The sequence below is a fragment of the Polyodon spathula genome, chromosome 23, assembly GCF_017654505.1.
Source record: "Polyodon spathula isolate WHYD16114869_AA chromosome 23, ASM1765450v1, whole genome shotgun sequence".
NCBI lineage: Eukaryota > Metazoa > Chordata > Actinopteri > Acipenseriformes > Polyodontidae > Polyodon > Polyodon spathula.
In genome coordinates this window covers 27,366,373-27,381,355 of record NC_054556.1, presented here as the reverse complement: position 1 = coordinate 27,381,355, position 14,983 = coordinate 27,366,373, and the positions used below count along the sequence as shown (strand labels likewise).

At 45.7% G+C, this 14,983-nt stretch overlaps 1 protein-coding gene across 2 annotated transcripts in view; it reads left to right on the top strand.

Moving 5' to 3' along the window:
* LOC121297663 (matrix metalloproteinase-24-like) overlaps window positions 1-11,722 on the top strand; it is a 29,658-nt gene extending 17,936 nt beyond the window's left edge. The window contains exons 2-9 of one of the 2 annotated variants that reach the window (XM_041224092.1): window positions 178-326; window positions 703-819; window positions 2,183-2,496; window positions 3,102-3,263; window positions 4,161-4,375; window positions 5,017-5,155; window positions 6,682-6,948; window positions 7,840-11,722. In XM_041224092.1, coding sequence (XP_041080026.1) covers window positions 178-326; window positions 703-819; window positions 2,183-2,496; window positions 3,102-3,263; window positions 4,161-4,375; window positions 5,017-5,155; window positions 6,682-6,948; window positions 7,840-8,180 — 1,704 coding nt within the window. In that variant the 3' untranslated portion in view covers window positions 8,181-11,722. The remainder of the gene's footprint in view (window positions 1-177; window positions 327-702; window positions 820-2,182; window positions 2,497-3,101; window positions 3,264-4,160; window positions 4,376-5,016; window positions 5,156-6,681; window positions 6,949-7,839) is intronic. The other variant, XM_041224093.1, reaches the window with a different exon arrangement.
* The last annotated feature ends 3,261 nt before the right edge of the window (window positions 11,723-14,983 follow it).

The following is a 14,983-nucleotide window of genomic DNA, read 5'->3' as shown; positions in this document are numbered from 1 at the left end:
TTTTATTTTTCATGCTTTTATTTTGTAGTGCAGCCCCCTCCCCACCCTTCACTTGGCACTTTAGAAACATCAGGAATCACAAGGACTGAGCCCTCGGTGCCATGCAGCCCCTTCCCCACCCTTCACTTGGCCCTTTAGAAACATCCTTCCTGACCTCTGCGCTGTGTTTCCTTCCAGACATGGCTGAAGAACTACGGCTATCTTCTCCCGCACGACATCCGGACATCTGACCTGCGGTCCGAGAAGGCCATGCAGTCTGCCGTCGCTGCCATGCAGCGTTTCTATGGGATACCTGTGACAGGTGTGCTGGATCAGACAACGATAGAGTAAGAGATCTTTATTGGTCCTCTCCTTCCCTTCTTCGGTTCGTGGGGCGAGCAGGAGTCTGTTATTGGGGGTTCAGCGGACTGAAGTTTGTTAAAGAGTATTTTACCCAAATTACCCAGGGATAGGACTAGAAAGCATGAAATGCAAGTGGAGGAAATGAATATCCAGAAGAGAAAAGCGGGGTAATTAATATGTGGGCATGTTTACCAGTCTGATATGGTAGCAGGGTCATTAGTCACCTGGCTCATTAATGAATCCCGTTGATACAGCCCGGGGGTGACAGACACAAGTCCTGCTCCTGGATGTCGTAGCCCAGTTCTCTTCCTTTCTTTCCCGCACACTGCACCAGAAAGCTGGATCTTCTCATTTTTCCAGGTGGATGAGAAAGCCTCGGTGCGGAGTGCCGGACCACCCTGGGATCAGCCGGAGAAGGAGAAATAAACGCTATGCGCTGACAGGACAGAAGTGGAGACAGAAACACATCACCTACAGGTAGGAGCTTCTCCTGGGGACTCGGCTATTGCTGTAAATTAGGTGGGAGTCGCTCTGTGGTTTGAAGCGCTAGAGTGGGCTCTTTGGGGTTGGCTTTTGATTGATTGATTTGGCCTTGCCTGTGCTATGGTCCTGCTATATGACGCTTGAAATAGATGATCGGACTAATGATGTATAAAATCACATTACACCAGGGTAGACTCTTTTGCTAACTTACCCGGTGAATTGTGTCCTTCAGGGTAGCTCATTCTAAAACTTTCTAAAACTCCAACACAAATTCTGAGCTAAAACCCAGCGCTCGCCTGTTCTGGTGTTTGCAGCTCTGTCTCAGGTCAGCAGTAAAGCGTATTGATTCTCCAAAGCTGACTTGCCTTGGCTGTTCTCCAGGATGTATTTTAGAGATTTGCACTCCACTCCACCGGGTGCCAGTTTCTTCCACGAGGAGAGGGTGCATCTCTCCGGCACCTGGGTTGCCCTCATCTCTAAGCAAGGCTGAGTTCAGTAGCATTTTGATCTGCTCCCAGGCGGGCCTCACAAAGGTGTTCCTGTGCTTTACAGCTTTTTGGTCGAGTGCTATATTTGGAATTGTGTTGGAGGTAGCTGAACCCCATCTAATCTTTGCATGCTGTCAGGTCCCATCATTATCAAAGCTCAGTCTGGACGCCTGGACTTGAGACTTTGACGTCATTTTGCACAAGCGTCCGGCTTCAGCCAGCAGGCAGACTTTTCTGATTGTTCTTGGCAGATGTGGTGTTGCATTTATGTGCGCCTAGAGTCACCAAGAGATCCATTTGATATTTCTCTTGGAATTGTCCCATGAAAAGCACTGAGAACAAACATTGATCTTTTCTTGTTCTCTATTTACACCGACTTAACTTGACCTTTGTCCTGTGCCACTCTACGATTAATGGCATTTAGTTAGAATTATTGCATACTGGTATATTCCAATATTTTCCTGGTGTAGGCTAATGTCACAGTCGCATCGCTCAGTGCATAAATCACGCCTTGCATGAGTACTGCCTCCACATCCTGACTGGTTCACAATGTGCACGCATGTCCACATCCCAGGAAATGCTTTTGATCTCATTTTATTTCAGCTGATCATCTTGCATGTCTGTATAGTCTTGCTTTCAAGTACCTTTTTCAGCGCTGAATTGTCTTGGTGGTAACAAAGCAAAGTTTCCCTGCAGGAGGGAATACATCAGTCATTAAGCACAGCACAGAAGAGGACAGGCTCAGCCTGACTTCCGCAGGAGGCTGAAAACCATACAGTCCAGGAATACAGATCTAGCTTGGAAATTGTGTTGACCTGAATTCATTTTAAGTCAAGAAACGTATTTTGTTTTTCTTTTGACTGTTTCAGCATACATAACTACACCCCCAAGGTGGGAGAGCTGGAGACACGGAAAGCTATCCGGCAAGCTTTCGATGTGTGGCAGAGGGTGACCCCGCTGACGTTTGAGGAGGTCCCGTATCACGAGATTAAGAGCGAGAGGAAGGAGGCAGACATCATGATCTTCTTCGCTTCGGGTTTCCATGGAGACAGCTCTCCGTTTGACGGGGAGGGGGGGTTTCTGGCCCATGCCTATTTCCCGGGTCCGGGGATCGGAGGCGACACGCACTTCGACTCAGACGAGCCGTGGACTCTGGGGAACGCAAATCACGACGGTAACCGTGGTAAATTCCTTTCAATCTAGCATGAATAGGCCAGCTGTGAGAAAGGTGATGGCGTCCCTTTTAGCAAAGCCCTGTAGGAGTTAGATGGGGAAGGAATTTAAACATGTAATCCAGTCAAACACAGCCTGGTGCCACGCATAACAATCCATAGGCTTTTCTCTTAAATGACATGACTGGAAATCAGGCACAGGTCAAATGCTGGGAACGTTTTGCTGGATATTTGCTGTGTATTAATTCCCAGAGTTCAAGCCTTCCTTTTTATTTTCATTATGTGTTCTAATTCCTTGTTATTATATTATGGAAAGATAAATAACAAAGGTCAGCCATGCTGGCAGTAAAACGCAGTGGCAAATATTTTGTATTTTAGTTTATACAAAACACCGATTTACTTCAAGAAAAGAAAAAAAACGTTCAGTTTTAAGCAAAGAGCACAAGCTTCTCTCAGTGTGTTTGCCAGTCTCTCTGGCGTGGATCCGATTCGTTCTGCAGTCCTGTGAAATCTTGCTTTCTTTCTTCAAGCAGCTTGTTTTTTTAATAATGACTGAGAGGAAATGAAAATGAAAATGCCATTGTGTTTGCTTGTGTCCCTCTGCCTGTTCTTTTAGGAAATGACTTGTTTTTAGTGGCAGTCCACGAGCTGGGCCATGCCCTGGGCTTAGAGCACTCCAACGATCCCAGCGCCATCATGGCTCCCTTCTACCAGTACATGGAGACGCAGAACTTCAAGCTCCCCCAGGACGATCTGCAGGGCATCCAGAAGATCTATGGTTTGTAAATGTGTGTCTTGTGAGTGGTGACTGAAAGCGTTAATTACCAAGCCTTGGGGAATCCTCATCTTACCTTGGAGAGATGATATATACAGTATGCAGGCAAAACCCGTCTCATTCAATAAAAACATTTCTGTTCCCCTAATAAATGGAGCCAGTCAATCAAACCTCGAGACACACCAGGAATGGCAAAAGAAATGTGGGTAAATCCAGGAAGATTTCTTTGGATTTAATGCCATTCAGTAAGCCAGCTTTGTTACAGATGATGTAGTGCTAGTGGGATTTAGTTGAGGGTAATTTAATAACATAACCCAATCAAACACAGCCTTTACGAGTTGCACATTCTCATGAGAGTTTTATTTAATTTGATTGTTTTTCTGTTCTTTCGTCTTCCCCGCTGTTTGGAAAAGAGTGTGTTTTTCCTCAGGTTTATCCCACAATCCCCTGACTGTGGTTTGAATATTAAAATGTTTCTGCTCAACGTTACCCTCCTCCACCACCCAGTGGTTTTCTGATCTGCGTTCTCCAACGTCAAGACAGAAATGTGAGGTTTGGCTGCAAGCCTAGGTTTGTTTTTAAGAGTGATTGTTTTCAAACCCAGGGAGGATCATTGCAAGATGCAGACACTCCCCAGCAGGCTATTTGACTTGATCATCATTGGGAGACCACACTGCCACACAGCAATCCTCACTGCACTCTTTCATCAGCCAGGTTCTGCTAGAGCAAAAGTCTCAGGAGGTCTATGGGTCTCAACTTTCCGCTGCCTCAATCTCTGCCTCTGTTAGTTAAACGCAGTGAAGGGATCGTTTGGGGAGTCATGGGTGCCGTTTTATATCTCACTTACAGCAATTTCTACAGAAGGGCCTTTGTTGCTATTTTTATGTTTTTGTTTTTCAGGCCCTCCTGCTGAGATGCTGGAGCCCACCAGGCCCTTGCCTACTCTACCGGCCCGTCGATCCCACACCAACTCGGAAAGGAAACATGACCGGCAGTCCAGGCCTCCGCGTCCTCCCTCGGGGGACAGGCCCCACTCTCCAGGGGCCAAGCCTAACATCTGTGATGGGAACTTCAACACTGTGGCCCTGTTCAGGGGGGAGATGTTCGTATTTAAGGTGAGAGGACACCACTTCTCCCAGCAGTCCCTCACAGGAGTACATCCGTAAATGTATTATAAAGTCTATGGGATAACTGTAAGCAGTATCGGAAGGCAACGACAGATCCTATTAGCCCCTCGTAACATTCACAGTTTGAATTAATTTGAAATTGGAAGCTCCGTGTTGTGGCTCCCCTTCCAGGCTGGTGTTGCTGTAGTTGTGTTTGTGTGTTCATATAAGACACCGGTCCTGTTTCAATGTGTCTTCTTGTTCTGTGTGTTCATATAAGACACCGGTCCTGTTTCAATGTGTCTTCTTGTTCTGTGTGTTCATATAAGACACCGGTCCTGTTTCAATGTGTCTTCTTGTTCTGTGTGTTCATATAAGACACCGGTCCTGTTTCAATGTGTCTTCTTGTTCTGTGTGTTCATATAAGACACCGGTCCTGTTTCAATGTGTCTTCTTGTTCTGTGTGTTCATATAAGACACCGGTCCTGTTTCAATGTGTCTTCTTGTTCTGTGTGTTCATATATATCCCATGCAGATCGAGCAGTTCTGGAAAGGGTTAGGGTTAGGGTTAGGGTTAGGGTTAGGGTTAGGGCACCGGTCCTGTTTCAGTGTGTGTTCATATTCATGTTTTTCCGTGCTCTGTGTTGCAGGATCGCTGGTTCTGGAGGCTGCGTAACAACAGGCTGCAGGAAGGCTATCCCATGCAGATCGAGCAGTTCTGGAAAGGGCTTCCTGCCAGGATCGACGCTGCCTACGAGAGGTCCGATGGAAAGTTTGTGTTCTTCAAAGGTATGTTTATTGTGTTTTCGTTGATGAAATTCCTGTAGAAAGCTCTGGGCTGGAGGGTTTGCTGCATTGGTTTCATATCTTCATGATAAATTGTGAGATAAAGCTTAGTGAGTAGGGTCCACTACCTAAATACCTTTACATGGGCAAGGAATCCTTTAGCAGTGTGCAGAGCTCACCTGCAGAATGCATAGAGGATTCTGAGTCCTCAGATAGGTAGCTTTACTCTGACTTGACCATGCATGCAAACAGGGCCTCTGTAAAAGGGTGACATTGGATCATTAAAATGAACGGTGAAGTAAATGAATGTGGAGGGTGAGTTCTTGAGCCCGCAAGCTGCAGTGCTCTCTTCTTTCTTAGCGGTCCAGCACGCACAGAGAAATCCCAGCTCCGCTTTCCCTTTCAAGGCGGAGCGGCAGTCGCATCAGACTCTCTGCAGTGCCGTGTGCTTCAGTGTGAGCCTGTCTCATCTTCCCTGTGGCACTCGGAGCTGGCTCTGTGTTCATGAATTTACTGCAAGCTGCATGGGGCCGCTCTGCGGAAAAGGATGAGTCACTGCTGTTTTCATGTCAGCCCTTAGAGAAATGAAGCCTCGGTTTTAGCGCTGGAGGGAAATAAAAGTGATTTCTAATCTAAAACCCGACGCTCTCCCCCTACGCTCCCCAGTCCTTCCTCTCGAAGCTCAAGGCTGCCTCTTATTAAGCTCATTGAAAATGTGCACCCCAGTTACTGCAGGTTCACAGTGATGACTGGCAGGGTTCTACTCACACATGGCAATGTATCTCCCCATAGAAGAGTGTTCCCGCAGTATCAGCACTGCAGTAAAGATTATCCGAACCCCTCTGTTGCCCTTGCTAACCTGTCTGCTCGTCTCCTCCCTGCTGTTGTGAAAAATGTGGAATTACTATTTACAGTGCAGATCAGGACTGGGTGTTTTGTATTTAAAGGTAAAGGGGTTGTAATCTATACTGTATATTTGTTAGGAATTGTCTTGAGTGAGAAAGTCATAAAATAATATCACAGTTGCAATCCGATGGCAGAGGTTTTGCTGTGTTTCTAGAAGCCCGTTTTGCACAAGCTGCTGCGAGGCTGAAAGGGAGCTGCTAGGTTTTAGCCAGGATGACTCATTTTGATGTTCCTGATACTGACAAAGGCTTTAATCGAAATGTTTGCCTGCTAAACTTACCGTTTCCGTACAGTGTTACCTTCAGTGCTACATAACAACAGACAAGGGTCTGCAGGATGTTGCAATGGTCCAAGGAGGAGGGATACAGTACATGTCCGTTCCTCAACTTCCTTCGGCGACTCAGTTCTCCAGAATGACCCGGAGAGTCATTCCTTCTGAGCCCGTCCCTCGTGAATCATCTTGGTAATGAAAGATCCTACAAACCAAGCACCGGCTGCCAGCCATTTAGAAAAGCAGTGACTTCAACATGGATCCTGAAAGCAAGGCCCTCTGGGTCCATTCGGTGTTTCTTTAGGTTTCCAGGTGGCTTTTGTTTTGTGAAATCAATTTCCTGTCCTCGCAGGTGACAAATACTGGGTGTTCAAGGAAGTGACCGTGGAGCCGGGGTACCCCCACAGCCTGGTGGAGCTGGGCAGCTGTTTGCCGCGCGAGGGAATCGACACGGCCCTGCGCTGGGAGCCTGTGGGCAAGACCTACTTCTTCAAGGGGGACAGGTACTGGAGATACAATGAGGAGAAGAGGGCTGCCGACCCTGGCTACCCCAAACCAATCACTGTGTGGAAAGGCATACCGGAGGCACCCCAGGGAGCATTCGTCAGCAAGGAGGGCTGTGAGTATCGCACCATCATTTTCTAATGTCAAGGAAATGCGTCTCCTTCATCATAGTGACTAGCTCTCTTCAGTTTGAAGAATCTGACTATTAGACGTGCAGATGGCCGGTCTCTATCCTCACTTAGTCATGGGACTGGAGTCATTTTTAGCTGGTGCTGCAGAAAGCTGTCAAACAAGCAGTGCTGCTGTCTGTCTGGTAGAACTATTAGCATTCCCACCATTAGTGTCACAGCCTACCGCACTGGATGCCACAGAGGAGCTTACCAGCTTAACCCTGCTAGCTTCCTGATTTGAACTTGTACGAATAAACCCCAGTCAACAGAGATTGCCTGTGTGCTCGTCATTACTGTCTGCTGTTGTTATTATTCTGAGACATGCAATAGGTAGATGCCATAGATAACCTTCTGGTGTTTATATAAATAATAATAATAATTATAATAATAATAATAATAATAATTAATATTATTATTATTATTATTATTATTATTATTATTATTATTATTATTATTATTATTATTATTATATATAAAAAGAGACAGGCGTGTTGGCTTTTAAAATCAACTGCACAGACAAGTTGGGGGTTGGGTTGGGGTTGGGGTTGGGGTTAGGGTTAGGGTTAGGGTTGGGGGTTAGGGTTGGGATTAGGGTTGGGGTTAGGGTTGAGTTAGGGTTGGATTGGGTTAGGGTCGGGTTAGGGTTGGGGTTAGGGTTGAGTTAGGGTTGGATTGGGTTAGGGTTGGGTTAGGGTTAGAGATGTTATGTTTTCTGGGTAATAAGATACAAATGCAACTGGCTGCGAGTAACCAAATGCAAACCAGTTGAGAGGTTTAAAAAGGTTACTGTAAGATATCAGGCCAACTAAAACATGCCCCTCTCGTCCTTCTTCCAGTTTACACCTTCTTCTACAAAGGGAAAGAATACTGGAAGTTCGACAATCAGAAGCTGAACGTAGAGTCGGGATACCCACGCTCCATACTCAAGGACTGGATGGGCTGCGACCAGTCAATGGTGGAGAAGAACAAGGACCGCCACCTCCCGCACGACGACGTGGACATCATGGTGACCATCAACGACGTTCCCAGCACGGTCAACGCCATCGCTGTGGTGATCCCCTGCATCCTGTCTCTCTGCATCCTGGTCCTGGTCTACACCATCTTCCAGTTCAAGAACAAAGGCGTGCAGCAGCAGCACGTAACTTACTACAAGAGGCCCGTGCAGGAGTGGGTATGACAGACTCACCAGGGGTGCACCCATTTTCTTTTGTAGACGAGGACTGAAGCTGAACTGGACGCCATCCTTTGAAAATGCCCCTACCACCTTACCAACAGAGGAGGGGAGGGGGGGAGAGGGAGGGGAGGACCTAATGAGATACCCTGGACCGATGAATCACGGGGAATTCACTGTGCTTCTGATACTGAGCATGAGCAGAAACACAAAGCAGGGGCGGGGCTGACTTGGGCAAGCTCAGCAGCCTCCCAGCCCTGCTGCTTCACTCTTTTCTGGGGCGCGCCATTCTGCGTCGGCTCACGCTGTCCACTTTTCCGACACCTTCTGTTGGACCTTCTGAAAGGAAGAAGTGAGGAGCGCTCCTCTGAGTGTTCGCAAGACTCGCTACAATCATTTCTCTGCGGACCTCTCTCATTTCTGTCTCTCAGACGTCAACTTGGAAATGGATTATAAACAATGTTTTTTTAAAAAAAAAATGAAACAGTTAAAAAAAACAGAAACAGTAGGTAGAAAGGGAAGAGGAACCCAAGGGATTTGCCAGGGGGCATTGAAGCTTCCCATACAGTTTGTAAATGGATCATAAAAGGGAAATGCAGTTTTCTATGAACTGTGATGGCTCATGGACTGTTTCAGCCATGACTTTGTTTTTAAGTTCAGTAACCAGGACTCTTATAAGGCTTGAATAAACTGTAGCTTGCTAGCTTCGAGAGCTAGTGACCTTGTCAGAAACAGCTGGTTATTGAATTGAATGGGGGTGGGAGGTAGGGGGGTAGGATTTTTTGTATTAGTGTGGGTGGTACAGCAGTTAGTATCACTTGCCAGTAGCCGAAGGCTTTTGTTAGGAGCCCTGATCAACGTGCTCCATTCTGAATTCCTATAGGGATAAATACCATTAAGTATTTATTAACAGAAATGAGTGGGGCCATAAGAACTACTATATTAAAGCAGTCTTAAACCCCCCCCCCCCCCTTTTTTTTTTTTTTTTAAATAACTTTTGTCTATAAATGTTTCCATTACTTTGTATCAGGAAAAAAACATCAGTTCTACAGCACAGCAGGAAAGTGATTTAGTTCAGTGATTTAGATGAACTGCTCATTGTCTTTTTGAGGTATCAGAGAGGAAGATCGCTGAACGCTGAAATCACTGCGGAGTGTTGCTGGAGCTGATAACGGCTTGCTAGCGTTCCCTGACTGAGACTTGAGGTTGAGGATAAAAAAAGAACAAGGCTGATTTAAACAATGACATAAAGACTCAGAGGTTTATAGCTTACAAGGCCTTGGTAATGCAAAAGGTATAGAGAGCAGTCCAGAGCTCCTGTAAAGACTGTTATCAGTAACCTCCAGCACAGGCCGCAGTAATTGAACGATTTTCATTAAACCCAAAGCTATTGAAGGAGAGCTTGAGCTGAACCTGGTCCTTTAAACAGAGCTGCATGCGTTCAAGCATTTCCTGAGAGAACCTGCAGACCCCTCAGTGGAGATAGGGAAAGCTGAGATTGTATCATGTGACCCGGGAGGGGAGGTGGAGATAGAGAAAGCTGGGATTGTATCATGTGACCTGGGAGGGGAGGTGGAGATAGGGAAAGCTGAGATTGTATCATGTGACCTGGGAGGGGAGGTGGAGATAGGGAAAGCTGGGATTGTATCATGTGACCCGGGAGGGGAGGTGGAGATAGGGAAAGCTGGGATTGTATCATGTGACCTGGGAGGGGAGGTGGAGATAGGGAAAGCTGGGATTGTATCATGTGACCCAGGAGGGGAGATGGAGATAGGGAAAGCTGGTATTGTATCATGTGACCTGGGAGGGGAGGTGGAGATAGGGAAAGCTGGGGCCGTATCATGTGACCCGGGAGGGGAGGTGGAGATAGGGAAAGCTGGGATTGTATCATGTGACCTGGGAGGGGAGGTGGAGATAGGGAAAGCTGGGATTGTATCATGTGACCCAGGAGGGGAGGTGGAGATAGGGAAAGCTGGGATTGTATCATGTGACCTGGGAGGGGAGGTGGAGATAGGGAAAGCTGGGACTGTATCATGTGACCCGGGAGGGGAGGTGGAGATAGGGAAAGCTGGGATTGTATCGTGTGACCTGGGAGGGGAAGTGGAGATAGGGAAAGCTGGGATTGTATCATGTGACCTGGGAGGGGAAGTTTGTTAGTAAAGCACAGAAGCCGGTACAGATCATTTAGTTTCCATTAAGACATGCGTTGGTATAATTGTGTCTCATTTAGCGTAGACCTCGATTTAACTCTCCGGACACACTCTGTTTGCAGTGTTTTTAAACTCGTCGCTGTTAAGACAAGGGATATGGGTTTTGTTAACGTTGGTGCGAAACTGATCAGTTCAGAAGTCATTGGTTTTCCAACCCTATTGTGTATTGGGCCTCTCCCTCTGGTTGCATTCATGTCATTATTAAAACATTTAGGTGCACCCGAATGCAGTATTAATGTAGATCAGTAGCATCCTTTGATTGACGTGTTTATTGCACAGCTGTCAGAAAACAGACCTGTTGCCATCAGTGCCATTAGTAGCACCAGAACTCCAGTGTGGAGTGCAGAGCAGCACTGCTCTTTCATAATAGCACTACAGCTGTGCTTCTGGAATCGTAGCTGTGTTGGATAGCCAGTTAACCCTATTACAAGCGGGAAATGTCTCAAAGACAGGGTTGACATTGCAGGTGCTCCGTGACTTGTTGCCATTCAGTGCTGATTGCTTCTCTGAGAAGTTTCCTGCCCTCCTCCAATCATAGCCTTGGTACAGACTACTTCCCCCTGAGGAAAATGATTTTAATGGGAACCGTGGGAGTGATTCTAGCAAGTGTTTACCTGAAGCTGGTTACATGGAGAGTGTTTCCTTTTAACAGCTGGAATCTGTTGTCTGGCATTTTAAGATGTGCTTGTTCATGCTGAATTATTAACCCCACTATGAATGGTTGGTTTGAAAGCATGCTGTAGCACAAACAGCGTGTGCTGATGCTGCCTAACCAAGAGGACATCCCTGCAGGCGAGATGGAGCCTCGACAGGATGCTCCTGTGTATAGGAAGGATGTGAAGTAGCTAGCTGGGTAACGCAGCAGAAAATCATTTTGAACTGCCTTTTGTTTTCCATGTGTCAGAGGCACAGCCTTGCCACAAAACGTTTCCACGTGCTTTTGGAATTCACCAAGAGGCTTCTTTCATCTCTGTGGAAGGAAATGAAATGCAAATGCAAAGAGGGGGTCGAGCTTTACCCCTGTTTGTGATTGCGAGTATTTTCAAAGCCAAGACAAAAGGGAATGTAGCAGAGGAAAAATGACAATGGTATTGGTGTTTGTGAGTTCTGCTGCTCCAATACTGAGATTTCTTCATTTCCAGCTACAGTTGTTTTGTAAGCTCTTTTCTGAAGTGGCTGGTCTGGCCATGTCTGTGCCGCCTCACTCCACACAGAGCCGTTGTTCTGCTTCTGTTTTGTGATAGGTGCAGAAGCAGGAGGAGGTGGAGGATGGGCTCAGCTCTGCTGACAAGTCACAACAATGTGTAAGAGCAAGCTCAAAGCCAGCTACAGTGAAAAGGAATCAATATTGCAGCAGCATTAAGGGAATCTTACAACCCTTTGATTTTATTAATAGGGCTCCAGTAGCAGTGATGGAAGTAAGACTCGCACTGCATATTGCATTGAGCTGTGCCCAGCTTCTTTAAAAGGAGAGATTAACAGCCCTGTAAAAAAGGCATTCTTCTTAGAGAAGGAGGACTGAAATATTTTATTGTGAACATGTTTGCTTTTCCTTTGAAAGAAGAGCAGCTGATAGATTCTGATTTTAACACTGGGGGGGATTCAAATCCGAAGCTGTTTTTTTTTATTTCTGCTGTGTCTTAAAAAGAGATGATTTTAATACCATTTCAAATGGTTATCCTTTGTTTTAACAGCCTTACAATAAGATAGAGTGTAACAGGATCCAGAGAAAAGGAGTTGCATACAACAATATAAATACAGGCTTGTAGACTTCACATCACCAGTGCAGTACCTTAATACACCATTGGTCAAAGGAAGTACTTTGTGTTTTTGCTCTGTGAACGGCCATACCACACATGGGAGATAGTCCATATGCACGCCTTGGTTATTTTTTGCATTATGGGTGCAATTCATAAAGAAATATAGACAGTCTGTAATTGAGGCTTGTACCATTTTGCAAAGGTCTTAACTAAGACATCTTGTAAATTAGACCAGGTGGTCCATTTAATGAAGATCACAGTACACCACCCTTGTTCTTATCTTGCTAGTCACGTTACAGTGGAAAGAAGCCCCCATGAGCATGGGTTCAAGTTTTAGTGTAGCATCTTAAAGACCACAGGTCTAACACAGTATAAACCCATCTTAAAATATCTTTGACGCCACCTTAAAACCATTTAAAACCTTCCTAATTCCACCGTAATGACTCCACTGTCTGTGAGATTTGAGAGGTAAAGAAAGCTGCTGTCTGCTTCGTCTGCTGTATGATCACAGGTTTTAGCTTCTAGTTACGGACAACAGAAACAGCAACCTTTAAAATAACCTGCTGTTGCCTTTTTGTTCTCATTGTGTTTCTTTCTTGTGTGTGTTTTTTTTTTAAACTGGATAATTGTTAACATGTGTTTTATGGTGAATATATCACATGTCTTTCTTAATACCTGGGGCACTAAAGAACAAGTCTGAAGCGTCATTTATCACGGTTTTAAGGGTGTTGAATCTGGTGTTTTCATCCTACAGATTTCCAAGTAAAGCACAACATGTTTTCTCTTTAAAGATCTTGTGTAACAACGCTTTCCTCTCCACATTTCTCATGGAAACCCGAATCGCAAGATTTTTAATGCATGGATTTGTTAAACAACTTTCCTGTAACAAAGCTGAAAATACTGAGGCCAACTTGCACATAACAGATGAACAAATCCAGCAGAAGTATCATTGATAACAGCTCCCTCTAACGATGTAATCTCACTCAGAGAGACTCTCTCGCTTGGAAAGGGTTTTCTTAACCACCTGGTGATGTAAGGGGTTTGTTTTTATGAGGCAGCATCATTAGTTTCTCAATGGGGTGAAGAAAAACACCAATTTAAAGGAATAAGAAACAACTTCATTCACCCTGGATGGAAAGTCTTGTTTGTTTTTTCCTGGGTTGGCACCCTTATTGGGCGTGTTTCTCTCCTTTGTGAATAAATGATGCTAATTGTGTACGGACTGGAGTAAACAGCTTTGAGAATTCAGCCCACAGCGTCCAATGTCCAATAATGGATACAAGTCTCTGGGTCTGACAGTTTGTACATGTACTGTTTATTGAATTCACCACTGCTAGTCAACATCAGGGAGGTAAGAAAAGATAGACACCCACTGTTTATAGCTGGGGCTTGTGAGCGGCCTTTCGCTGTTTTCGTGTGGTTTTTACTTCCTTCCATTAAAAGTGTTAACAACAATTTGAAGTACACACAAAACAAAGCACTTTTCTTCCTTTTTCAAGCAATGTGGTTGCGATTGTCAATCATACTGAACAGGGCAAGGTATTGGGTTAGCTTTTGGTTCCTTGTGTTTTTTTTGTTTAACTCTACACTGTGTATCTAGGATTCTCTCACCGTGTTGTATTTCAAATCAATTTGTCAATAAAAATAAAGGGAGCCGTCATAAGAAAAACTTTCTCCGCTGTGTCTGGTGTGTGTTTTCAGCCCCTGTATCTCACTCTACTCCGACGTTGTTCTAACCCTGCAGTTAATAAGCCAGGATGATCCCAAACAATGCTGTCTGAAACTGGACTGGCTTTAGAGCTGAACACGTCTGTTTTTGGTTTGTCTCGTTCGGATCACGCTATTCTGCTGCTTTGGTGTCTTCTCCGCTCAATATTGTCAAAGGATTTTGAGCTTGAAGAACGACGCAGTTGAGGGGCCTGCACTGACCCTTGAAGGGGGCTAATTTCCAAGAAAGGGGCTGTCGATTCCAAAAAGGAGAAAACGAATGCAAAATTTGAAACCAATAAAAGCGAGGGAGCAGCCTGTCACGTCCACATTAATCAGACCACTTATCTTAATTGCGCATCATTACATGAATCATAAGTTTAGAAAGCAGGTTTCGAATGCGTGATTGTAAATATGCTAAATGAAATCCCCATTAGGAGAAGCGTACTCTAGTGCTTCCAACAGCAGGTCATTCGTAACGGACTGGGCGAGGAGGAGGCAGCTGGGCCAGTCTTGCTGCAGTAGCGTCCCCAGTCCTGCAGGGTGCAGCAGCTTCTAATACCAGTTGGTGCAGGTGATCATGAAGCACATGTCATCCACGGTCCTGGTTCCCAGCTTGCACTGGGGCAGCTCCCCTGCAAGTGGTCCATCTCTCTCTTCACGTGAAGATGCCTCTGCTGGGGTTTTGCTGGGGCCTGTGGAAAGTCCTTCTTCTGTCTGGCCTTGTTGGTCATGACTCTGTCCTCCCCCCATTCTGGAAATATAACACAGCATTATTCATACTGCATGGGAAATAGAAAGACAATGCTCAACGGCTGTTGCATAGACTAGACACATCTCGGGTTACACAAGAGCAAAGCAGAAAGCCCTGCATGCAGTGTATTCCCCACAGCATATGGCATTAGCAGAAACTTTAGCCTGTAGTTACTGGAATGGATGTGTCTTTCTCAGCATTACGTCACAGGTAACACGACCGCTGCTCTGCCAGAGACCTTGGGAGAACTTTGAAAGGATGGTTTCAAACTCGCGCTCCTCGGCTCTAGGCATTGATCTCTTGATGAGAGAGATACGGGATCTCATTTCCAAACAGCACACGCCTGCTCTTCAGCAGGATTCCAGATGCAGTGCAACC